Source organism: Oncorhynchus mykiss, chromosome 3 (genome assembly GCF_057628025.1).
Source record: "Oncorhynchus mykiss isolate SJ-2025 chromosome 3, ASM5762802v1, whole genome shotgun sequence".
Classification (NCBI taxonomy): Eukaryota; Metazoa; Chordata; class Actinopteri; order Salmoniformes; family Salmonidae; genus Oncorhynchus; species Oncorhynchus mykiss.
This window is the reverse complement of record NC_143024.1, coordinates 2,922,674-2,949,281: the sequence shown is the minus strand read 5'-3', so window position 1 is coordinate 2,949,281 and position 26,608 is coordinate 2,922,674. Positions and strand designations below refer to the sequence as shown.

Here is a 26,608-nt window from a genome sequence, read left to right as displayed (position 1 = left end):
GGGAACGTTTTTTAACCAAAAATGAAAATACTGCCCCCTAGTTACAAAAGGTTAATAGTTCAAACAAGGTTAACTAATGCAGGCAGTGTATGTCTCTACGCACCCCAATGTGTCCCTCCTTCCAAGCTGTGTGTGTGTGTGATTGAGTTTTCCTTTGAAATTTTATGGGAAAAAATGACTGATTTACAGTTCATGGGGGTTTCCTAATCACACATATGAAGTTTTGGACAGATCTGACTTTTTTAACCCTTCGAAACAGCCCCTGTGACACCAATTATGGCACTTCGGGTTGGCACAGGAAGCTATAAGTCAACACATATCCTCATTGGGGTATGCCTTTACAGAATCCTGAGTTTTAAGTCTTTACGTTAAGAACTGATTTACACAGGGTTGAATGCACTATGTCTGTCAAACTGCAGGCAGGGTATGGATATACACGTTTAGGGTGATTTTAACCACTTCCGGTTGCTACAGGAAGCTTAGAATCGACACAGGTAGACCTCATAGTGGCTTGATGGACTGTCATTGAAGACAGGTTCATAAGGCATTCATAACCTACATAGGCTTCAGGTTGACTTTAGAGGAGCAGGCAATGTATTCCTATGGGGAGAGAAGTCATTGTAATCTGTGAGACCAAAAAAACCCTGTTTTACTGTTAAGGGTTAATGCCACACGGTCAAGGTTAGGCTTGCACGGATCGGGAGGACCTCAGGAACGTACCTGAGGTCGAATTGTGCTTCTCACCCTAACGGTTCTCTCACTGTCACCCAAAAGCAAATTACATTTAGGGCCAGGCTTCATTTTGGGCCTACGTTTTTTCACGGTCGCTGCACTCAGAGCGAGTTACGGTCAAGCGGGGCATCTCGTTGAACTCGGCACAGCCTAGAGATTATGGAAATGCCATTGCAGGCTCTGTGTGTCTTTAAGCACCGCACTTTGTCACTCCATCCTTGCTGTGTGTGTGTGTGTGTGTGTGTGTGTGTGTGTGTGTGTGTGTGTGTGTGTGTGTGTGTGTGTGTGTGTGTGTGTGTGTGTGTGTGTGTGTGTGTGTGTGTGTGTGTGTGAGAGCTTTTCTTAGACATCTGTTGGGAGAAATGACTGACTTACAGTTCATGGGGGTTGCCTAATCACACATATTAAGTTTTGAAAAGATCTGACCTTTTTAACCCTTTGAAACGGCACCTATGACGTCATTTTAAGGCACTTCCGGTTCACACAGGAAGCTGAAAGCGACCTCTAATGCATATTATAAGATGTGTGCATGAAGTGTATTATGTTACACGTCAGATGTCACATTCCTGTTGTCATTCTGAAATACATCGAAGTAGAAACTTAGTGTGGAATGGATTAGGTCCGGGATCTTTTAACCACTGGTAGTAATGTCACATGATCTCCCTGACCAATCAGCTATCGAAGACAAATGCTACAGTAACACAAATTGTGCAATGACTTTTGACATCCTGGAGTGGTGGACTTCCTGTCTCACAGTATTTAAGGCTCAGACGTACATGCTGTATTGTCACTGGGTGTGCACCGTGAGTATCTGTGAGTATCTGTGCTGTATCTGTATCTGTGAGTATCTGTGCTGTATCTGTATCTGTGAGTATCTGTGAGTATCAGTGAGTATCTGTGCTGTATCTGTGAGTATCTGTGAGTATCTGTGAGTACATGTGAGTATCTGTGCTGTATCTGTGAGTATCTGTGCTGTATCTGTGAGTATCTGTGCTGTATCTGTGAGTATCTGTGCTGTATCTGTGAGTATCTGAGAGTATCTATGCTGTATCTGTATCTGTGCTGTAAAAAAGAATGGCACGTTTCTAACTTGCATTTCCACTTCCTGATAATTAGTTGATTTGATAGGCGCTACAAGACGAACGCCAGTTAATCTAATTGACCCACCAGGTAAGACAATACTGTAGATTCCACATGGTTGCTAAATGGCTATTTCAACTGTTCTTGTGCTTCACGTGATGACTTCGTTTTTTTCTATTATATGATATTCATTTAAAAAACGTAGTAACGGCTCAATTGATTAGTTCATTGCATAAAGAAGAGACGTTTTAAGGCATCCTAACATTTACACAATGTGAGAAGGTTCATGTCTATAGGCACTTTGACAGCTCTATTTTGTGTTACATGTTCAGTTTTACTAAAAATACGCAGAACTATATTGAGCATACTTCCTGTTTCTTTAGAAGGGAAATGCTTTTAGATTTAGAGTAAAGATGCATCGTTGAGCTCAAAACTAGACCTGTTTTAAAGAATCATAACTGGAATCTTAGGTGTTATAGAGTAAAACAGCAGCCTTTTCACTTTGTTTTCTCTGAGTGTAGGAGCACAACAGGAAAATATTAAGGCCCTTGAACTCGGGAATCTGAAGAACCCTGCCATCAACCAGTTCCTGCAACAACAAGCACCACCAAGGATGGCTGGAGAAAACCTCTACAATGTCACGGACGACGTCCCATCCACTTGGAGCATCGTTGAAACCGTCGTACAGTGGACAACGTTCTCCATCGGCTTTCCTCTGATCTGTCTGTCCATTTATGCCATGTACTTCCTGATCCGAGCTGATCACATCGCTCCGGTCTACGTTATCAACCTTCTTATTGCAGATCTCGTTCAGATCTGCATGAGGCCGTTCAACCCGTCTGGTGCCTGGAAAATGATTGTACTTTTTATTGATTTCTTCGGTATCAGTGCGAGCATTAGTTTCATGGTATGTGTTGCTCTGGAGAGATATCTTGTGATTGCATTTCCTCTCTGGTACCGTTTTCGTCGTAACATCAAATACTCGCTCATAATGTCCTCCTTTATCTGGGTTATCCCTTTCATCCAAATCTGCGTGTTCTACCTCACACCGACTCTCGAGAGGAAACTGATTCTGTTTGCAGTTAACCTCCTCATACCCTTTCCGTTGCTCGTATTCTTCCTCGTGGGCACGTTGAAAGCTCTGTCCGTCTCCATCTCTGTGCCAGCTGTCGAACAGAGACGGATTATTGGTACCCTGGCCCTTGTGCTGGGCAATTACACAGTCCTGTTCCTACCCCTCATCATACAATATCTGATATCAGGGGTAACAGGCCGAGAAAATGTAAAGATTGGGACCCTCTTTGAGAGATTCAGCCCCCTTGTGGATCCCCTACTCTATGTGTTCATGAGAAAGGGAGCTAAGGACACTCTGGCCTTCCCCTGCTTCGGCAAGCTCATGGGTGACGAGGAGCAGAGTCAGGTCACCAACACTATGACCATGACTGATAGTGTAGTAGAAGGCTCCAGGTAGGACAGATGCAGGGTAATGGACTGTATCTGTACGATTCACTATGTATAACTCCTATCAACTCTAACCACTAGGCTACCCTGCCTCCTCTACACTCTAACCACTAGGCTACCCTGCCTCCTCTACACTCTAACCACTAGGCTACCCTGCCTCCTCTACACTCTAACCACTAGGCTACCCTGCCTCCTCTACACTCTAACCACTAGGCTACCCTGCCTCCTCTACACTCTAACCACTAGGCTACCCTGCCGCCTCTACACTCTAACCACTAGGCTACCCTGCCTCCTCTACACTCTAACCACTAGGCTACCCTGCCTCCTCTACACTATAACCACTAGGCTACCCTGCCGCCTCTACACTCTAACCACTAGGCTACCCTGCCCCCTCTACACTCTAACCACTAGGCTACCCTGCCCCCTCTACACTCTAACCACTAGGCTACCCTGCCTCCTCTACACTCTAACCACTAGGCTACCCTGCCTCCTCTACACTCTAACCACCAGGCTACCCTGCCCCCTCTACACTCTAACCACTAGGCTACCCTGCCTCCTCTACACTCTAACCACTAGGGTAATGGACTGTATCTGTACGATTCACTATGTATAACTCCTATCAACTCTAACCACTAGGCTACCCTGCCTCCTCTACACTCTAACCACTAGGCTACCCTGCCTCCTCTACACTCTAACCACTAGGCTACCCTGCCGCCTCTACACTCTAACCACTAGGCTACCCTGCCTCCTCTACACTCTAACCACTAGGCTACCCTGCCTCCTCTACACTCTAACCACTAGGCTACCCTGCCTCCTCTACACTCTAACCACTAGGCTACCCTGCCTCCTCTACACTCTAACCACTAGGCTACCCTGCCTCCTCTACACTCTAACCACTAGGCTACCCTGCCGCCTCTACACTCTAACCACTAGGCTACCCTGCCTCCTCTACACTCTAACCACTAGGCTACCCTGCCTCCTCTACACTCTAACCACTAGGCTACCCTGCCTCCTCTACACTCTAACCACTAGGGTAATGGACTGTATCTGTACGATTCACTATGTATAACTCCTATCAACTCTAACCACTAGGCTACCCTGCCTCCTCTACACTCTAACCACTAGGCTACCCTGCCTCCTCTACACTCTAACCACTAGGCTACCCTGCCGCCTCTACACTCTAACCACTAGGCTACCCTGCCTCCTCTACACTCTAACCACTAGGGTAATGGACTGTATCTGTACGATTCACTATGTATAACTCCTATCAACTCTAACCACTAGGCTACCCTGCCTCCTCTACACTCTAACCACTAGGCTACCCTGCCTCCTCTACACTCTAACCACTAGGCTACCCTGCCTCCTCTACACTCTAACCACTAGGCTACCCTGCCTCCTCTACACTCTAACCACTAGGCTACCCTGCCCCCTCTACACTATAACCACTAGGCTACCCTGCCGCCTCTACACTCTAACCACTAGGCTACCCTGCCTCCTCTACACTATAACCACTAGGCTACCCTGCCGCCTCTACACTCTAACCACTAGGCTACCCTGCCTCCTCTACACTCTAACCACTAGGCTACCCTGCCCCCTCTACACTATAACCACTAGGCTGCCCTGCCGCCTCTACACTATAACCACTAGGCTACCCTGCCCCCTCTACACTATAACCACTAGGCTGCCCTGCCCCCTCTACACTATAACCACTAGGCTACCCTGCCGCCTCTACACTATAACCACTAGGCTACCCTGCCTCCTCTACACTATAACCACTAGGCTACCCTGCCTCCTCTACACTCTAACCACTAGGCTACCCTGCCTCCTCTACACTCTAACCACTAGGCTACCCTGCCCCCTCTACACTCTAACCACTAGGCTACCCTGCCCCCTCTACACTCTAACCACTAGGCTACCCTGCCCCCTCTACACTCTAACCACTAGGCTACCCTGCCTCCTCTACACTCTAACCACTAGGCTACCCTGCCTCCTCTACACTCTAACCACTAGGCTACCCTGCCCCCTCTACACTCTAACCACTAGGCTACCCTGCCTCCTCTACACTCTAACCACTAGGCTACCCTGCCTCCTCTACACTCTAACCACTAGGCTACCCTGCCTCCTCTACACTCTAACCACTAGGCTACCCTGCCGCCTCTACACTCTAACCACTAGGCTACCCTGCCTCCTCTACACTCTAACCACTAGGCTACCCTGCCTCCTCTACACTCTAACCACTAGGCTACCCTGCCGCCTCTACACTCTAACCACTAGGCTACCCTGCCTCCTCTACACTCTAACCACTAGGCTACCCTGCCGTCTCTACACTCTAACCACTAGGGTACCCTGCCGCCTCTACACTCTAACCACTAGGCTACCCTGCCGCCTCTACACTCTAACCACTAGGCTACCCTGCCTCCTCTACACTCCAACCACTAGGCTGCCCTGCCACCTCTACACTCTAACCACTAGGCTACCCTGCCTCCTCTACACTCTAACCACTAGGCTACCCTGCCTCCTCTACACTCTAACCACTAGGCTACCCTGCCTCCTCTACACTCTAACCACTAGGCTACCCTGCCTCCTCTACACTCTAACCACTAGGCTACCCTGCCGCCTCTACACTCTAACCACTAGGCTACCCTGCCTCCTCTACACTCTAACCACTAGGCTACCCTGCCTCCTCTACACTCTAACCACTAGGCTACCCTGCCGCCTCTACACTCTAACCACTAGGCTACCCTGCCTCCTCTACACTCTAACCACTAGGCTACCCTGCCGTCTCTACACTCTAACCACTAGGGTACCCTGCCGCCTCTACACTCTAACCACTAGGCTACCCTGCCGCCTCTACACTCTAACCACTAGGCTACCCTGCCTCCTCTACACTCCAACCACTAGGCTGCCCTGCCACCTCTACACTCTAACCACTAGGCTACCCTGCCTCCTCTACACTCTAACCACTAGGCTACCCTGCCGCCTCTACACTCTAACCACTAGGCTACCCTGCCGCCTCTACACTCTAACCACTAATGGACTGTATCTGTACGATTCACTATGTATAACTCCTATCAACTCCTTGTTCAAATTATCGGATCGAAACGAAGCTTTAACAGTGTTCTCTTCTTTGTTAAAATTATACCTTTACGGGCCTCCCGAGTGGCGCAGTGGTCTAAGGCGTCACTACAGACCCGGGTTTGATTCCAGGCTGTGCCATAACCGGCCGCGACCGGGAGTCCCAAGTTACCGGCACACAATTTTCCCAGCATTGTCCGGGTTAGGGGAGGGTTTGGCCAGGGGGGGGATTTACTTGGCTCATCGCGCTCTAGCGACTCCTTGTGGCGGCCCGGGCGCCTGCAGGCTGACTTCGGTTGCCAGTGGACGGTGTTTCCTCCGACACGTTGGTGCAGCTGGCTTCCGGGTTAAGCGTGCGGGTGTTAAGGTGTGCGGTTTGGCTGGTCATGTTTCGGAGGATGCAACCTTAGCTGCAACTCCCCAACGGGCTCGGGGGAGGCAATGAGACAAGATCGCAATTGGATAGCACGAAATTGGGGAGGAAAAAGGGGGTTAAAAAATGTATTGTTTTATTGTTGTAGTTAAAATGTGAAGAGTACATGCCTTGCTTTTTTATATAAAATACATGACATACTGTATTGTACACAGCCCTATTCTGCATTGCGCTATCTGTGTTGGGCTTGTATTGCAGCTTTTCAGAAAAATATGGACTTGTTTCCTTCAATAAACTGATAATGTGGATATTTGAGATCACTCTTTCTCCTCTTTTGTTCCCATTCTCTCCCGGAGTCCCTTTAAAAAAAGAGGACACTGAAAGTGGTCAGAGTTAGAGCCAGTTTGTTCATTGTACCTTGGTGACGCAGTGGCCAGGGCAGATAGGGGTTTGAATGACTAGGCATGTTGGGTAGCCTTCCTTCTCCAGAGACACAGTCTGGTTGATGGGCTGACAGGGCTGCGTGAGAGACCCCTCAACGGGTTCCAGGAGAACGAACAGGGAGATCAGGAGAACGCACAGGAACAGGGAGATCAGGAGAACGCACAGGAACAGGGAGATCAGGAGAACGCACAGGAACAGGGAGATCAGGAGAACGCACAGGAACAGGGAGATCAGGAGAACGCACAGGAACAGGGAGATCAGGAGAACGCACAGGAACAGGGAGATCAAGGTGCCTACACACGAAGACCTAACATCCTGAAAGAGAGCCTAAGTGAAAACAAATGATTTTCTCTGGCATTAGAAATTGTACAGTGGAAATGTCTTGTTATTTGTGAATAGTTGTAATAACTATATATAACAGTAAGAGAAGTCAGATCAATAGAGACGGGTTTACCTGAAGGACTCAGTCTGATCAATAGAGACGGGTTTACCTGAAGGACTCAGTCTGATCACTAGAGACGGGTTTACCTGAAGGACTCAATCTGATCACTAGAGATGGGTTTACCTGAAGGACTCAGTCTGATCACTAGAGACGGGTTTACCTGAAGGACTCAATCTGATCACTAGAGATGGGTTTACCTGAAGGACTCAGTCTGATCAATAGAGATGGGTTTACCTGAAGGACTCAGTCTGATCACTAGAGACGGGTTTACCTGAAGGACTCAGTCTGATCACTAGAGATGGGTTTACCTGAAGGACTCAATCTGATCACTAGAGATGGGTTTGCCTGAAGGACTCAGTCTGATCACTAGAGATGGGTTTGCCTGAAGGACTCAGTCTGATCACTAGAGATGGGTTTACCTGAAGGACTCAGTCTGATCAATAGAGACGGGTTTACCTGAAGGACTCAGTCTGATCAATAGAGATGGGTTTACCTGAAGGACTCAGTCTGATCACTAGAGACGGGTTTACCTGAAGGACTCAGTCTGATCAATAGAGATGGGTTTACCTGAAGGACTCAGTCTGATCAATAGAGACGGGTTTACCTGAAGGACTCAGTCTGATCAATAGAGATGGGTTTACCTGAAGGACTCAGTCTGATCAATAGAGATGGGTTTCCCTGAAGGACAGTCTGATCAATAGAGATGGGTTTCCCTGAAGGACTCAGTCTGATCACTAGAGACGGGTTTACCTGAAGGACTCAGTCTGATCAATAGAGACGGGTTTACCTGAAGGACTCAGTCTGATCAATAGAGATGGGTTTACCTGAAGGACTCAGTCTGATCAATAGAGACGGGTTTACCTGAAGGACTCAGTCTGATCAATAGAGATGGGTTTACCTGAAGGACTCAGTCTGATCAATAGAGATGGGTTTCCCTGAAGGACTCAGTCTGATCACTAGAGACGGGTTTACCTGAAGGACTCAGTCTGATCACTAGAGATGGGTTTACCTGAAGGACTCAGTCTGATCAATAGAGACGGGTTTACCTGAAGGACTCAGTCTGATCAATAGAGACGGGTTTACCTGAAGGACTCAGTCTGATCAATAGAGACGGGTTTACCTGAAGGACTCAGACTGATCAATAGAGACGAGTTTACCTGAAGGACTCAGTCTGATCAATAGAGACGGGTTTACCTGAAGGACTCAGTCTGATCAATAGAGACGGGTTTACCTGAAGGACTCAGTCTGATCAATAGAGACGGGTTTACCTGAAGGACTCAGTCTGATCAATAGAGATGGGTTTACCTGAAGGACTCAGTCTGATCAATAGAGATGGGTTTCCCTGAAGGACTCAGTCTGATCACTAGAGATGGGTTTACCTGAAGGACTCAGTCTGATCAATAGAGATGGGTTTACCTGAAGGACTCAGTCTGATCAATAGAGATGGGTTTCCCTGAAGGACTCAGTCTGATCAATAGAGATGGGTTTCCCTGAAGGACTCAGTCTGATCAATAGAGATGGGTTTCCCTGAAGGACTCAGTCTGATCAATAGAGATGGGTTTACCTGAAGGACTCAGTCTGATCAATAGAGACGGGTTGAAGGACTCAAAGGGGTCAGCAGGCAGGGTGTGAGTTGGGGTGGGCAGTCTATGTTTAGTCTTTATTTAGTGTTGGTCAGGGCGTGAGTTGGGGTGGGCAGTCTATGTTTAGTCTTTATTTAGTGTTGGTCAGGGTGTGAGTTGGGGTGGGCAGTCTATGTTTAGTCTTTATTTAGTGTTGGTCAGGGCGTGAGTTGGGGTGGGCAGTCTATGTTTAGTCTTTATTTAGTATGGTCAGGGTGTGAGTTGGGGTGGGCAGTCTATGTTGTCTTTATTTAGTATGGTCAGGGTGTGAGTTGGGGTGGGAAGTCTATGTTTAGTCTTTATTTAGTATGGTCAGGGCGTGAGTTGGGGTGGGCAGTCTATGTTGTCTTTATTTAGTGTTGGTCAGGGCGTGAGTTGGGGTGGGCAGTCTATGTTTAGTCTTTATTTAGTATGGTCAGGGCGTGAGTTGGGGTGGGCAGTCTATGTTTAGTCTTTATTTAGTATGGTCAGGGCGTGAGTTGGGGTGGGCAGTCTATGTTTTGTCTTTATTTAGTGTGGTCAGGGCGTGAGTTGGGGTAGGCAGTCTAAGTTGTCTTTATTTAGTGTTGGTCAGGGCGTGAGTTGGGGTAGGCAGTCTAAGTTGTCTTTATTTAGTGTTGGTCAGGGCGTGAGTTGGGGTGGGCAGTCTATGTTTAGTCTTTATTTAGTATGGTCAGGGCGTGAGTTGGGGTGGGCAGTCTATGTTTAGTCTTTATTTAGTGTTGGTCATGGCGTGAGTTGGGGTGGGCAGTCTATGTTTAGTCTTTATTTAGTGTTGGTTAGGGCGTGAGTTGGGGTGGGCAGTCTATGTTTAGTCTTTATTTAGTGTTGGTTAGGGCGTGAGTTGGGGTGGGCAGTCTATGTTTAGTCTTTATTTAGTGTTGGTCATGGCGTGAGTTGGGGTGGGCAGTCTATGTTTAGTCTTTATTTAGTGTTGGTTAGGGCGTGAGTTGGGGTGGGCAGTCTATGTTTAGTCTTTATTTAGTGTTGGTCATGGCGTGAGTTGGGGTGGGCAGTCTATGTTTAGTCTTTATTTAGTATGGTCAGGGCGTGAGTTGGGGTGGGCAGTCTATGTTTAGTCTTTATTTAGTGTTGGTCATGGCGTGAGTTGGGGTGGGCAGTCTATGTTTAGTCTTTATTTAGTATGGTCAGGGTGTGAGTTGGGGTGGGCAGTCTATGTTTAGTCTTTATTTAGTGTTGGTCATGGCGTGAGTTGGGGTGGGCAGTCTATGTTTTGTGTTTTGTATGTTTAGGTTTCTGTTTTCGGCCTAGTATGGTTCTCAATCAGAGGCAGGTGTCGTTAGTTGTCTCTGATTGAGAATCATACTTAGGTAGCCTGGGTTTCCCTGTTGGTTTGTGGGTGTTTGTTTCCTGTGTCAGTGTTTGTCACCACACGGGACTGTTTCGGTTTGGTTTATTTCATGTTATCGTTTATTGTTTTGTATTTCATAGTGTTCAGGCTTTTCTTATTAAAATTTGTCATGAACACTTACCACGCCGCATCTTGGTCCGATCCTTACTCCTTTTCAGACGAAGAGGAGGAGATCTGCCGTTACAGCAGCAGAGACGTGTGTCCTGATGGGCTGTGTGTTTGGGCCTTTAAACAGAGGAGGAGATCTGCCGTTACAGCAGCAGAGACGTGTGTCCTGATGGGCTGTGTGTTTGGGCCTTTAAACAGAGGAGGAGATCTGTCGTTACAGCAGCAGAGACGTGTGTCCTGATGGGCTGTGTGTTTGGGCATTTAAACAGTGGAGGAGGCTGGTATTCAGGGTTGGACGCTCTGCTCATGATTTCTCCCCCTTCACAGCAACCTTGAATAGAATCCCATGTTGGTAACAGAATGGATGACTTTGACACAATGACTTCCTCCTGAACTCTACTTTGCAGTTTAGACTTCTGTGACTCGGTACCTGTACCCCCACACATTAACTCGGTACCTATACCCCCGCACATTGACTCGGTACCTGTACCCCCGCACATTAACTCGGTACCTGTACCCCCACACATTGACTCGGTACCTGTACCCCCACACATTGACTCGGTATCTGTACCCCCACACATTGACTCGGTACCTGTACCCCCACACATTAACTCGGTACCTGTACCCCCACACATTAACTCGGTACCTGTAGCCCCACACATTGACTAACCTGTACCCCCACACATTAACTCGGTACCTGTAGCCCCACACATTGACTAACCTGTACCCCCACACATTGACTAACCTGTACCCCCACACATTAACTCGGTACCTGTAGCCCCACACATTAACTCGGTACCTGTACCCCCACACATTAACTCGGTACCTGTACCCCCACACATTGACTCGGTACCTGTACCCCCACACATTAACTCGGTACCTGTACCCCCACACATTAACTCGGTACCTGTAGCCCCACACATTGACTAACCTGTACCCCCACACATTAACTCGGTACCTGTAGCCCCACACATTGACTAACCTGTACCCCCACACATTGACTAACCTGTACCCCCACACATTGACTAACCTGTACCCCCACACATTGACTCGGTACCTGTACCCCCTGTATGTTGCCTCATTATTGTGTTACTTTTCTAAACTTTAGTTTATTCAGTAAATAGTGCTTCACTATTTTCTTAACTGGAGTGTTGGTTAAGGGCTTGTGAGGAAGCATTTCACTGTAAGGTCTGTATACCACCTCTACCAGGGTTGGTTAAGGGCTTGTGAGGAAGCATTTCACAGTAAGGTCTGTATACCACCTCTACCAGGGTTGGTTAAGGGCTTGTAAGTAAGCATTTCACTGTAAGGTTGTTGTATTTGGCTCATGTGACAACTATGGATAGTGTTGTCAACAATTAAACAACAATTCTATATCAGTTCTGCCCGTCACTCAACCTTAGCAACTAGCTGATGAAAACAGAGAGGGAGACAGAGACAAAGAGATGGAAATAGACAGAGGAGGACTTTGGGTGCTTTGTTGTTTATCTACTGTATTTGTGTAATTCAGATGTGCTGTCGGACAGGGACTGGAGATGACTTGCAGACGGTTTGGTGCATCATGTATTATTCTGACGTTGGTCGTGTGTTTCAGATGTCCCTGGTTGGAATCCTATTACCACGTGGGATCATGTTCTCCCTCAGGATTCCTCTGAAGGTCAGACATGTTCTCCCTCAGGATTCCTCTGAAGGTCAGACATGTTCTCCCTCAGGATTCCTCTGAAGATCAGACATGTTCTCCTTCAGGATTCCTCTGAAGGTCAGACATGTTCTCCTTCAGGATTCATCTGAAGGTCAGACATGTTCTCCCTCAGGATTCCTCTGAAGGTCAGACATGTTGTCCCTCAGGATTCATCTGAAGGTCAGACATGTTCTCCTTCAGGATTCATCTGAAGGTCAGACATGTTCTCCCTCAGGATTCCTCTGAAGGTCAGACATGTTCTCCCTCAGGATTCATCTGAAGGTCAGACATGTTCTCCCTCAGGATTCATCTGAAGGTCAGACATGTTCTCCTTCAGGATTCATCTGAAGGTCAGACATGTTCTCCCTCAGGATTCCTCTGAAGGTCAGACATGTTCTCCTTCAGGATTCATCTGAAGGTCAGACATTGATTTGTGGGACACACAATGCAGAGTTGTATACCTGCATCTGATGATGTTGTGAGCTTCATTTTTTACAGTTTGACAATGTGTCGACACAGCATCACAGCATCACATCAGTGTGTCGACACAGCATCACATCAGTGTGTCTACACATCAGCGTGTCTACACAGCATCACAGCATGTATCAGTGTGGCTACACAGCATCACAGCATCACAGCATGTATCAGTGTGTCTACACATCATGTATCAGTGTGTCTACACAGCATCACAGCATGTATCAGTGTGTCATCACAGCATGTATCAATGTGTCTACACAGCATCACAGCATGTATCAGTGTGTCTACACAGCATCACAGCATGTATCAATGTGTCTACACAGCATCACAGCATGTATCAATGTGTCTACACAGCATCACGGCATCACAGCATCTATCAGTGTGTCTACACAGCATCACAGCATGTATCAATGTGTCTACACAGTATCACAGCATGTATCAGTGTGTCTACACAGCATCACAGCATGTATCAGTGTGTCTACACAGCATCACATCAGTGTGTCTACACAGCATCACAGCATGTATCAGTGTGTCTACACAGCATCACATCAGTGTGTCTACACAGCATCACAGGATGTATCAGTGTGTCTACACAGCATCACAGCATGTATCAGTGTGTCTACACAGCATCACAGCATGTATCAATGTGTCTACACAGTATCACAGCATGTATCAGTGTGTCTACACAGCATCACGGCATCACAGCATGTATCAGTGTGTCTACACAGCATCACAGCATGTATCAGTGTGTCTACACAGCATCACATCAGTGTGTCTACACAGCATCACAGCATGTATCAGTGTGTCTACACAGCATCACATCAGTGTGTCTACACAGCATCACAGCATGTATCAGTGTGTCTACACAGCATCACAGGATGTATCAGTGTGTCTACACAGCATCACAGCATGTATCAGTGTGTCTACACAGCATCACAGCATGTATCAGTGTGTCTACACAGCATCACAGCATGTATCAGTGTGTCTACACAGCATCACAGCATGTATCAGTGTGTCTACACAGCATCACAGCATGTATCACTGTCTACACAGCATCACAGCATGTATCAGTGTGTCTACACAGCATCGCAGCATGTATCAGTGTGTCTACACAGCATCACAGCATGTATCCGTGTCTACACAGCATCACAGCATGTATCAGTGTGTCTACACAGCATTACAGCATGTATCGGTGTGTCTACACAGCATCACAGCATGTATCAGTGTGTCTACACAGCATCACATCAGTGTGTCTACACAGCATCACAGCATGTATCAGTGTGTCTACACAGCATCACATCAGTGTGTCTACACAGCATCTCATCAGTGTGTCTACACAGCATCACAGCATCACAGCATGTATCAGTGTGTCTACACAGCATCACAGCATGTATCAGTGTGTCTACACAGCATCACAGCATGTATCAGTGTGTCTACACAGCATCACAGCATGTATCAGTGTGTCTACACAGCATCACAGCATGTATCAGTGTGTCTACACAGCATCACAGCATGTATCAGTGTGTCTACACAGCATCACAGCATGTATCAGTGTGTCTACACAGCATCACAGCATGTATCAGTGTGTCTACACAGCATCACGGCATCACAGCATGTATCAGTGTGTCTACACGGCATCACAGCATGTATCAGTGTGTCTACACAGCATCACAGCATGTATCAGTGTGTCTACACAGCATCACAGCATGTATCAGTGTGTCTACACAGCATCACAGCATGTATCAGTGTGTCTACACAGCATCACAGCATGTATCAGTGTGTCTACACAGCATCACAGCATGTATCAGTGTGTCTACACAGCATCACAGCATGTATCAGTGTGTCTACACAGCATCACAGCATGTATCAGTGTGTCTACACAGCATCACAGCATGTATCAGTGTGTCTACACAGCATCACAGCATGTATCACTGTCTACACAGCATCACAGCATGTATCAGTGTGCATATGGAAGGTTTTTCTCTATGTCTGCTGCATGGTAAATCTCCTGCATGGTAACTCTCCTGCAGGGTAACTCTCCTGCATGGTAACTCTCCTGCATGGTAACTCTCCTGCATGGTAAATCTCCTGCATGGTAACTCTCCTGCAAGGTAAATCTCCTGCAAGGTAACTCTCCTGCATGGTAACTCTCCTGCATGGTAACTCTCCTGCATGGTAACTCTCCTGCATGGTAACTCTCCTGCATGGTAAATCTCCTGCATGGTAACTCTCCTGCATGATAACTCTCCTGCATGGTAACTCTCCTGCAAGGTAACTCTCCTGCAAGGTAAATCTCCTGCAAGGTAAATCTCCTGCATGGTAACTCTCCTGCAAGGTAACTGTCCTGCAAGGTAAATCTCCTGCAAGGTAAATCTCCTGCAAGGTAAATCTCCTGCATGGTAACTCTCCTGCAAGGTAACTGTCCTGCAAGGTAACTCTCCTGCAAAGTAACTCTCCTGCAAGGTAACTCTCCTGCATGGTAACTCTCCTGCATGGTAACTCTCCTGCATGGTAACTCTCCTGCAAGGTTACTCTCCTGCATGGTAACTCTCCTGCAAGGTAAATCTCCTGCATGGTAACTCTCCTGCAAGGTAAATCTCCTGCATGGTAACTCTCCTGCATGGTAAATCTCCTGCATGGGAAATCTCCTGCAAGGTATATCTCCTGTCGGCTAGTTGTCTAGTGATATTGGTGTCTAGCTGTTGGCTAGTTGTCTAGTGATATTGATGTCCATCTGTTGGCTAGTTGTCTAGTGATATTGGTGTCTAGTGATATTGGTGTCTAGCTGTTGGCTAGTTGTCTAGTGATATTGGTGTCTAGTGATATAGTCACAGATGTCAGATCACTGTCTGACCAGTCATTCAGAGTACTGGAGTGGAGGGTCACAGATGTTAGATCACTGGCTGACCAGTCATTCAGAGTACTGGAGTGGAGGGTCACAGATGTCAGATCACTGGCTGACCAGTCATTCAGAGTACTGGAGTGGAGGGTCACAGATGTCAGATCACTGGCTGACCAGTCATTCAGAGTACTGGAGTGGAGGGTCACAGATGTCAGATCACTGGCTCACTTCAGAAGAAAACTCTCATTAGTTTACAAAGAGAGGCCATATTTGGGAGGCTGTAAAGACAACTGGTGATCAGCTGGAGCTGCACATCACACATTCACGAGTCACTTCCATTATCACTAAACTACAGCGCCACCTAGTGGCAGACCACAGCTCCTGCTACTCCACACCAGTGCTCTGCAGTAACCATCATCTCAAAAGTACAGGTCAGCGTTTCCATTAGCAACTACAGTGCACTAAAAAGTGTGGGGGAAAAACCTATAGCTCATCATGGTAATAGTTCTGCCTTTTGGACCGACTATAATGTGAACGCCATCTACAAAGAGGTCAGGATGAACCTTTGTGCACCGGCTCAAAGGAACAGACGGCCATTTTAAAGTGTTTGATATCTTTATTTAGCAGTTTTCAATCCAAATGACAAAGCACTCAGCTATCTGATCTCTGAACACAACAGCTGATATTCTGAGGACTGATACTGGAAGAGGAAATAAAACTATGGAATGTTTTTTATTTTATGGTCACATTTTGTCAAACATTTTTCAATAATTAAGATCGTTTTTGCTATTTTTTTGTTGTTGTTTTTGTCCACTTTTGTAACTTTTAATAACAAGGACTAGCTTAAATCTTCTCTAGACCCGGCAGATGATGTTGTATTCATTTTTTGTAAAGAAATAACTTTATTCATTTTTTGCAATGTTTTCAGAGTTTTCAGGGTTTTTTTCCATGTTTAAATTTTTTCTACCATTTTCTTCGGTGAAGCAAAGTTAAAGGATTACCGTCTCTGAAACAAACAAACAAACAAACAAACGTTAACATTAGTAGCATGCCAACATCGATGTAACACTTTTAAAAAGAAAACAGATGAAATAATAAAATGTACAGTCTAAATATAGTTCTTACCGGTTCTTAGCTGGGGACTCCGGCGGGGTTGGTGGGCTTCTGGGCGGACTCCTTGGCCTGGTGAGCCTGCAGCACAGCAACAGCCTCGTCCACCTTGGAGCGGAGAGACTCGGGAGACTCCAGCATGTGGAGCAACTCGGAGTTGTCTATCTCCAACAGCATGCCGGTGATCTTTCCAGCCAGGCTGGGGTGCATGTTTTGGATGAGAGGGAACAGACGCTCGCCTGGAGAATGAGGAAGGGGGGAGAGAGAGGAGAATTCAGCATCAGTAAAGGACCCAGAAAAAGGCTCAGCAGGGCCAGCAGTCAGGACAACAGATGCTACTTCTTCAGTGGTTCATGACAGATAGGTTGGGCTCTTTGTCTCAGTTAAAAAAATAAATAAGAATCACTGAAATTCATAAGTTCAGACATTTTTATAGAATACATCATTGACAAAGAGCACATAAAAATGTTGATCGTCGTTTAGAAAAGAAGAAGCAGCAAACGGTGTGTAACTCTTTGGGCGACCAGACCAGATTCACATAGAAACGGGCGTTATAGATCTGGCATTCTCATCGAAAGCAAGTCTAAGAAGAGGTAGATATGATCTATGTTGCTATTTCTATACTTCCTGTTCTTAAGTTGTTGTTTTGTGTGTTTTACTTTAGTCTTTTTGTGCACCAGCTTCAAAAGACAATATTTTATTATTGAAAATATATTTCACAGCGGTTTTAGACGGAACAATGATTCTCTACACAATGACGGATTATTTTACCACATAAAACTGAAGTTAACCTAAATATTTGAATTTTAGCAACCGGGAAATGGCCGGGAGAAATCAAACGGCGAAAATCAGCCAATCCACAACGCCGCCCGGTTAAGCAACATTATGAAACTCTATCATTCCACTATTACTACAGATATTAAACAGACATCTTCCTGACCTTCCAATGCAGAGAAAGCACCTTTAACTGAAGGAAACGGGAAGGTCAGTAAAAAGAGACTCACCCAACATCTGCTTCTGTTCCTGAGGAGGAGCAGCCGCCAGCATGGAGGCCGTCAGAGGCTCCTGTCCCTGGACGTGGACAGCCGGCTGCTGCATGGGCACCTGGGGCTGGCTGGCCATGTGCTGCTGGGGGTTCCTCACGCCTGCTGCATACTTGTACTGAGGCATCCTCACTGGGGCTGCAGCAGCCGCCGTACCGGCAGGACGCTGGCCCAGGGCCTGGGTGGCTGGAGAGGGAGAGGAGGAAGAGGAGGGGAGAGAGAGGAGGGGAGAGGAAAGGAGAGAGAGGAGGGGAGAGGAAAGGAGAGAGAGGAGGGGAGAGGGAAGGAGAGAGAGGAGAGGACAGGAGAGAGAGGAGGAAGAGGAGAGGAGAGAGAGGAGGGGAGAGGAAAGGAGAGAGGAGGGGAGAGGACAGGAGAGAGAGGAGGGGAGAGGACAGGAGAGAGAGGAGGGGAGAGGAAAGGAGAGAGAGGAGGGGAGAGGAAAGGAGAGAGAGGAGGAAGAGGAGAGGAGAGAGAGGAGGGGAGAGGAAAGGAGAGAGGAGGGGAGAGGACAGGAGAGAGAGGAGGGGAGAGGACAGGAGAGAGAGGAGGGGAGAGGAGAGAGAGGAGGGGAGAGGAAAGGAGAGAGGAGGGGAGAGGACAGGAGAGAGAGGAGGGGAGAGGAAAGGAGAGAGAGGAGGGGAGAGGAAAGGAGAGAGATGAGGGGAGAGGAAAGGAGAGAGAGGAAGAGGGGAGAGGAGGAAGAGGACGTTGGTCAAAATCCAAGAGACAGTCATATACTTCGAGACATGGTGAGCGTACTAAACATTAAGAACACCGTAATATTGAGTTGTACCCCCCCCCCCCTTCTGCCCTCAGAACAGCCTCAATTCGCCGGGACATGGACTCTACAAAGCGTTCCACAGGGATGCTAGCCCACGTTGACTCCAACACTTCCCACAGTTGTGGTCAAGTTGGCTGGTGAACCATTCTTGATACACGCGGGAAACTGTTGTGTGAAAACCCCAGCAGCGTTGCAGTTCTTGACACAAACCGGGGCGCCTGGCACCTACTACCATACCCCTGTTCAAACCGGGGCGCCTGGCACCTACTACCATACCCCTGTTCAAACCGGGGCGCCTGGCACCTACTACCATACCCCTGTTCAAACCGGGGCGCCTGGCACCTACTACCATACCCCTGTTCAAACCGGGGCGCCTGGCACCTACTACCATACCCCTGTTCAAACCGGGGCGCCTGGCACCTACTACCATACCCCTGTTCAAACCGGGGCGCCTGGCACCTACTACCATACCCCTGTTCAAACCGGGGCGCCTGGCACCTACTACCATACCCCTGTTCAAACCGGGGCGCCTGGCACCTACTACCATACCCCTGTTCAAACCGGGGCGCCTGGCACCTACTACCATACCCCTGTTCAAACCGGGGCGCCTGGCACCTACTACCATACCCCTGTTCAAACCGGGGCGCCTGGCACCTACTACCATACCCCTGTTCAAACCGGGGCGCCTGGCACCTACTACCATACCCCTGTTCAAAGGCACTTGAATATTTTGTCTTGCCCGTTCACCCTCTGAATGACACACACACACCCCATGTCTCAAGGCTTAAATCCTTCAACCGACGGTATAAAACGAGTAAATAGTAGCTGAAAGGTGGTTGTGAAAACCATAACGGTATATACAGGGCTGGGATAACCAGGTAAACTCACCCATTCTCTGGGTTAACCAGGTAAACTCACCCATTCTCTGGGTTAACCAGGTACACTCACCCATTCTCTGGGTTAACCAGGTACACTCACCCATTCTCTGGGTTAACCAGGTAAACTCACCCATTCTCTGGGTTAACCAGGTAAACTCACCCATTCTCTGGGATAACCAGGTAAACTCACCCATTCTCTGGGATAACCAGGTAAACTCACCCATTCTCTGGGTTAACCAGGTAAACTCACCCATTCTCTGGGTTAACCAGGTAAACTCACCCATTCTCTGGGTTAACCAGGTAAACTCACCCATTCTCTGGCCGGCCATCATACGTGGCACCTGGGAGGACGAGGGCCTCATGGCACCGAAGGCCTGCGGCCTGGGGGCGGACGGACGCATGGCGTTGGGCATGTTCTGGAAGTCTGGAAGCAGAACGGACAATTAAAACATCAAACGACTTCCTGGATGGAGCCATTGGGTTCTAGTCTGGAGTGAAACTGTTGACTAAAATAAAAAACAATGTAGATCATTACGTTGTGGTCTGACACCCTGGGTGGCCCAGCGTGGGCCTGGTCTCAGCTGAGCCAGCTGATTGGTGGAGTAGTAGGCAGCGCGGTTCTGAGTCTGGGGGATGGCAGCCATGAAGTACCCGGAGGGAGGGGCAGGCTGGTAGGGGTTGAGGACTGGGTTGGGTACGGGCCGGACGGTGGCCATCCTCTGCATGTACTGGTTGGTGAGGTGAGCCTGGCGCTCCTCTTTCCTCTGGGCCAGCGCCACGTACAGCGGCTTGGTGGCCACGATGCGCCCGTTCATCTCCGTCACGGCCTTGGTGGCCTCCTCCGGGGAGGAGAAGCACACGAAGCCGAAGCCCTTGCTGCGACCACCTTCCATCATCACCTAGAGAGAGGCACATGAAATAAAAGGGGTTTCTGAACCAGAAAGACAGGGGCCTATAGACCACACCGCTATATAGAGACAGGGGCCTATAGACCACACCGCTATATAGAGACAGGGGCCTATAGACCACACCGCTATATAGAGACAGGGGCCTATAGACCACACCGCTATATAGGAGACAGGGGCCTATAGACCACACCGCTATATAGAGACAGGGGCCTATAGACCACACCGCTATATAGAGACAGGGGCCTATAGACCACACCGCTATATAGAGACAGGGGCCTATAGACCACACCGCTATATAGAGACAGGGGCCTATAGACCACACCGCTATATAGGAGACAGGGGCCTATAGACCACACCGCTATATAGGAGACAGGGGCCTATAGACCACACCGCTGTATAGAGACAGGGGCCTATAGACCACACCGCTATATAGAGACAGGGGCCTATAGACCACACCGCTATATAGAGACAGGGGCCTATAGACCACACCGCTATATAGAGACAGGGGCCTATAGACCACACCGCTATATAGAGACAGGGGCCTATAGACCACACCGCTATATAGAGACAGGGGCCTATAGACCACACCGCTATATAGAGACAGGGGCCTATAGACCACACCGCTATATAGAGACAGGGGCCTATAGACCACACCGCTATATAGAGACAGGGGCCTATAGACCACACCGCTATATAGAGACAGGGGCCTATAGACCACACCGCTATATAGAGACAGGCAACAGGCACCACACTACCGTAATGGCTCAATCAGAGGGTGATGTTGACTTAGGAAGGTTGTGGGAAGGTGTAGGAAGGTGTAGAAGGGTGTAGGAAGGTGTAGAAGGTTGTAGGAAGGGGTAGAAGGTTGTGGGAAAGGTGTAGGAAGGTGTAGAAGGGTGTAGGAAGGTGTAGAAGGGTGTAGGAAGGTGTAGGAAGGGTGTAGGAAGGTGTAGAAGGGTGTAGGAATGTGTAGAAGGGTGTAGAAGGGTGTGGGAAGGTTGTAGGATGGTTGTGGGAAGGTTGTAGGAAGGTGTGGGAAGGTTGTGGGATGGTTGTGGGAAGGTTACCTTGGCGCTGGTGATGGTACCGAAAGGAGAGAACTCCTTCCTCAGACGCTCGTCGTCGAGGCCATCGTCCAGATTCTTGACGTACAGGTTGACCCCCTGGTAGCGGGTCATGCGGTCCTGCTTCATCTGTTCGAACTTGCGTTTCAACTCCGTCTGGCGCTCTCCCTTCTTCTGGGCTCGGCCCACGTAGACCTGACGGCCGTTAAAATCCTTCCCGTTCATCTCGTCTACAGCCTGAGAATGTAACGGAAACAGGCGGTCCCGTTGGGGTCAAAAATCCCCATCTTTTACAGGACACGTAGCTCTATTCAACCGCCAGATAAGCGATAATCAGGAAATGTACGGTACAACTCACCCTCTGAGCATCCTCGTGCCTCTCAAAGCTGACGAAGCCGAACCCCCGGGACTTCCCGCTGTCGTCCGTCATCACCCTGATGCTCAGGGCCGGTCCTGGAACAGTAGAGCCCAACACAAAAAAACGGCATCAAATTCTAACTCTACGGAACCGACATTTACTACACGAGGAACAAATCGACAATCTGGGCTAGATTCCATTATAGTGCCGTGACAAAACATTTACTTATTGGGACATTAATCAGGTAGGTCCCTCCCTCCTCGCTTGGTGCCGTTTGCTTCCTAATGAACACCCCCCCCCCCGGGGTGTGGAACAACGACACGTGGAAGACACTTACCATATTTCCCGAACAGCTCCCTCAGCTTCTCGTCGTCCATGTCCTCTCCGAAGTTCTTGATGTACACGTTGGTGAACTCTCTGGCCCTGGCTCCGAGCTCAGCCTCGCGCTCTTTACGGGATTTGAAGCGTCCGACGAACCTATTGTACGTTAATAAAATAATAGTGTGAGTTGAATAGTGTGTTGACAGGGCTACCTGTTCTGTAGTGGGGGGGGGGGGGGGCTTGGTAGTGTTTGTTACCACCATTTTGACTAAACCCCCCAGGGAAGAGGATTTGAGTTTGATAAGGCTGTGAGTAGAGAAGCACAAGGCTACAGAGCAACAGTTCTATATTAGTTGACACTTGAAACAACAAAACAACCTTGAGTTAGTAAGATTAAAGTTAGAACTCACACGAAAACAAAATCCTGCTTTAAAATCAAACCATTCTTTTGAATCCAGTCGAAATTGAAAACCAGTTTTACAACTAAGTTACATTTCTGTACGGTTTGAGTAATAGTTGCATTTTAACTCCGTGGACAGCTGACTAGCCCCCCCCCCCCATCTATTATTGATTACGTCTCTAAGTTCACGGGGACTGATCACACTTACACTTTTCTGTCATTGAGCAGCATGCCGTTCATTTTCTCAATGGCTCTTTCAGCCGCCTCCTGGGTCTCAAAATGCACAAAGCCATATCCCTTTGAGCCATTCTCATCACAAACCACCTTGGAGAAAGGAGGACATTGGAGAGGCAGTGGTTTTTAAAAACATCATGCCTAGCAAAACAACAGACTCAAAATTCAACACACACACGAACAACACAGCACATGGCAGCCACACACAGCCAGAAAGCGTCTCTCTCATTCTACCTTGCAAGAGAGGATGTTTCCGAACGCCGAGAAGGTGTCATAGAGGGCCTTGTTGTCAATGGACTTGTCCAGGTTCTTGATGAAGATGTTGCCCACCCCACTCTTCCTCAGGGAAGGGTCACGCTGAGACCACATGATACGCAGGGGTCTCCCTTTGATGACGTCGAAGTTCATGGTGTCCAGGGCACGTTCAGCTAGAAACACATATCGGGAGCCGTACCATTAGAATGCGGTTGAAGGAAACCGCTCCATTGTAGACCATCTGCGGCCGATACTCCCAATTTAATTATTGAACCTAACACTACAGCAAATTAGGACAGTGAAAGACTCGTTGGCCTACATAGCTTGCTGAACTGAAACCATGTTAATCAAATGTTGATGCGTGATTATGTACTAGTCCTAATGTTATTCATCACACCGGATTGACATTTTTTGGTGCAACGTGAACGTGTGAGCCACGTCATGTTATATATTTTTTTTACTGGTGATTCCATTACCATGACGATTAAATACGATTTATTATTATTATTTTTTAAATAAAATAATCAATAGTTACCATCGGCTGGTTGTTGGAAGTTAACGTAGGCATATCCGAGGGATCGACGAGTGATCATGTCCCTGCAGACTCGAATGGAGAGGATAGGCCCGGCGGGGCTGAACTTCTCGTACAGCATGGCCTCGGTGATATCCTGGTGCAGGTCGCCCACGTAGAGGGAGGCCATCGGGTAACTGGGGGCGCTTGGATTCATGTCTACCGGATCGGGGTTTTAGGTTTTTTAAATAATACGGGAGGGTAATAAACACGTTACGTTGTCAGGTTAACGTCTGTGAAATGGTGTCTTGTGACACCGAAGATTTGTTGCTTGCTAAAAAATAAAATAAAAAATATGTTTTGGACGTTAACTACTTCGCACTTAGGCCGCAAAAAAAGCAATGCGGGCCGGCTGGCTAATTCTGCTACCTGGTGTCTAGCGAGCTAACGTTACCTTCTGGAGAAAACAAAAGTTACTAGTAGCTACAATGTCTTAAACTACGACTAGTTAACGTTACAATAATAACAGATGCGATATCGACAACAAAAAAAACCCTGCTACGTTAGCTTCTAGCTAATAAAAAATAATAATAAAATGTCTCGGTTAACTATTGATATGAAATCACCCCACGCCTTTCCAACAATGTTATCAAATGGAACAAAATGACCTTCTCTTCCGAAATCTCGTCCTATTTTCGACGGGTTACTTGTTAGTCCTGCTTCACCGAGTTTTTCTTTTTCTTACAAAAAAATAATCTTCCCTTGTGTTTATTTATTTTATATATTTTTTTTGTGTTTTTTTTTTGATAATAAAATGTGTGCCGAGGCTCCGGAACACACTCTAGCGTAGCTACGCAGAAGGGAATGAACATGTGGTCATGTGCCGTTGAACCCCCTTAAAACACAGATCTCGCAGATTCTCTCGTTGGTTTGCGTCATCTGATCCTATCAACGCGAGATCTTATTAATCAAGACCTCTTTGATCAATACACGTATTGTTTTTTTTGTTTTGTTTTCTTCTTTAATTCTACCAAAGAATATTCCTTGATTTGACCGCTATTTGCTGCTCTCAAATTTCTGGTATTAGAAAATGCAACACAGCCATTGGTCTTTGAGGTAAAACAAGTTCACGCATTGTTGTATATCTATAACAGGAGGAAGCAGCATTCACTGGTTCCTGTCTTCAGGTTCAAGACACAGACAGTAACTCATGAGCAGGGTGGCTGGTGGATGCCCACATTTTCTTCCCGAAAATAATGACGATAATACATTTTAAAAAGCATGTAATGTTATAACACACAAATACGTTGTTTTGCATGTGGGTTTTGGATTGAACTGAGTGGCAACCCGCCAATGTGGCTGGTGATAATATACATTCTATCAGTCAATGCCAAACTCTACCAGCATTCGGCTGGTGTTAATTTCCTTCCCCGCTGATGAGGGTGTCAGTCTGGTAAATGTGCAGATGCTGTACTTTTGAGTCATAAAGACATTCGCAGTATGCGTGCAGTAGCTGTTTTAGCTAATGTTTTTTTTATAACTAACCCAAGATAGACAAAAGCTTATCGTTCCAAATGGGAGCAAAATTAATCATAGTGGGGCAGAACAAGCAAGGAGGTGGGCAGAGCCAAGCAAGAGCCATTGAGATTCTATTGGTGCGTTCAAGCAGTCATTTGCATGTTTCCGTTAGGGAACGCCTACTTGATGAAGTGCGCATGTGTAACAAGTTGCGCATGTGTAACAAGCATGTGTAACAAGTTCTCTTTTGCATTCCTAAACAACACCATTCAACAACAACAAAAACGTTGGCAAAGGTTAAAGTCTACAAAACGCAGTCCACTCTGTTTGATATTGATTCTAGTTTTGGAAACAGAAAACTGTATGGAGTTCAAATGTTTCATAGATGAGAAAATTAGCAGAATGTTGGCATAAATTCATTTCGTTCCATCTTCTCCCACTGCTGACCACTGGACTTCCTCTCATAACCATATTTGGTAGTGAGTGGAAACGCCAACCAGATGCTTCACATTGAAACTTCTGGCAAAATATATGGCTCATTGTTCTGTGGTTTTAGTTGTATTTTTTTTCCCCCCCACTGTACACCTTCAGCCTGCTCTTTCCTCTTGCAACCACCAGGGGAAGTAGTCAGTAGGAGAACATAATCTAAAACATTAACCACACCTGTCTGAGCCCAAAACTGGGCCTGCTTCAGTGTATTTCTGTGGTTGTGAAAACTGTGATTTGAACCTCAAAATGAGTCCGTAGCCTGGTGTATTTAGGACAAAACTCTGTCTAGAATACCTGTCCCCCCCCCCCCTAAATCCTCATCCTGAATATATCAGACCACAAACCCAGGTGTGTGTGCTAACCACATGTACGACTCCTGCTGTGGTGCATTGGGGTACCCATTGTTTTCAGTCTCTCCTGATAGACGGGTTTCGGTTCCGGGTGTTGACATGACTATTGTTTTACCCCAGTGGGAGGTGTGGCTGGGTTCAGGATCTATACAATATGTTAATTAAACCCCAGAGCTTCTCTCACACGTCTCCAGTCTCACTGATAAGGAGTGGTTATGTCAACAATAGTCTGTTTCACTCTCGGTATGCATGAGCGTAATGTAAGGTTTCTGAGGTCCTGGCTGTCAATATCATGCATTCCAGCGAGGACCAATGGGAGGGTTCTAATGAGATACTAAGGAGCCAATGGGAGGGTTCTAATGAGACACCGAGGACCAATGGGAGGGTTCTAATGAGATACTGAGGAGGAAATGGGAGGGTTCTAACGAGACACTGAGGAGCCAATGGGAGGGATTCTAACGAGACACTGAGGAGGAAATGGGAGGGTTCTAATGAGATACTGAGGAGGAAATGGGAGGGGTTCTAATGAGACACTGAGGAGCCAATGGGAGGGGTTCTAATGAGACACTGAAGAGCCAATGGGAGGGGTTCTAATGAGACACTGAGGAGGAAATGGGAGGGTTCTAATGAGACACTGAGGAGGCAATGGGAGGGTTCTAATGAGACACTGAGGAGC

General features: G+C 47.4%; 2 protein-coding genes and 1 non-coding gene across 3 annotated transcripts; 1 reads left to right on the top strand and 2 right to left on the bottom strand.

The window, feature by feature from the left end:
• The first annotated feature begins 1,391 nt into the window (after window positions 1–1,391).
• Window positions 1,392–7,036, top strand: LOC110525149 (G protein-coupled receptor 4). The gene is made up of 3 exons (XM_036938231.2): window positions 1,392–1,545; window positions 1,849–1,902; window positions 2,334–7,036. Exons 1-3 carry the CDS (start codon window positions 1,446–1,448, stop codon window positions 3,281–3,283), a joined length of 1,104 nt encoding a protein of 367 aa, XP_036794126.2. The 5' UTR covers window positions 1,392–1,445; the 3' UTR covers window positions 3,284–7,036.
• Window positions 7,037–16,305: 9,269 nt separating this feature from the next.
• On the bottom strand, window positions 16,306–24,478 carry LOC149984265 (polyadenylate-binding protein 1A). Its single transcript, XM_090219365.1, has 11 exons — window positions 23,600–24,478; window positions 23,044–23,237; window positions 22,784–22,899; window positions 22,192–22,331; window positions 21,855–21,949; window positions 21,500–21,733; window positions 20,060–20,423; window positions 19,835–19,948; window positions 17,824–18,048; window positions 16,835–17,058; window positions 16,306–16,715 (listed from the first exon to the last, which is right to left on the bottom strand). The coding sequence occupies exons 1-10, from the start codon at window positions 23,790–23,792 to the stop codon at window positions 16,841–16,843; spliced, it is 1,893 nt and encodes a 630-aa protein (XP_090075491.1). The 5' UTR covers window positions 23,793–24,478; the 3' UTR covers window positions 16,306–16,715; window positions 16,835–16,840.
• LOC149984266 (small nucleolar RNA SNORD72) lies at window positions 17,191–17,274 on the bottom strand. Its single transcript, XR_016494997.1, has one exon. It is a non-coding gene; the product is annotated as a small nucleolar RNA SNORD72 (small nucleolar RNA).
• Window positions 24,479–26,608: the final 2,130 nt, after the last annotated feature.

What these genes read in the sequence shown, in the direction of transcription:
- LOC110525149 (XM_036938231.2), top strand. Translation starts at nt 1,446, where the DNA reads ATGACTTTTGACATCCTGGAGTGGTGGACTTCCTGTCTCACAGTATTT. An exon ending in GGTGTGCACCGTGAGTATCT is followed by an intron (nt 1,546 to 1,848) that starts GTGAGTATCTGT and finishes CCTGATAATTAG; the next exon opens with TTGATTTGATAGGCGCTACA. An exon ending in TAATCTAATTGACCCACCAG is followed by an intron (nt 1,903 to 2,333) that starts GTAAGACAATAC and finishes CTCTGAGTGTAG; the next exon opens with GAGCACAACAGGAAAATATT.
- LOC149984265 (XM_090219365.1), bottom strand. Translation starts at nt 23,792, where the DNA reads ATGAATCCAAGCGCCCCCAGTTACCCGATGGCCTCCCTCTACGTGGGC. An exon ending in CTGCTCAATGACAGAAAAGT is followed by an intron (nt 22,332 to 22,783) that starts GTAAGTGTGATC and finishes AACGTACAATAG; the next exon opens with GTTCGTCGGACGCTTCAAAT. An exon ending in GGCACGAGGATGCTCAGAGG is followed by an intron (nt 21,734 to 21,854) that starts GTGAGTTGTACC and finishes TTACATTCTCAG; the next exon opens with GCTGTAGACGAGATGAACGG.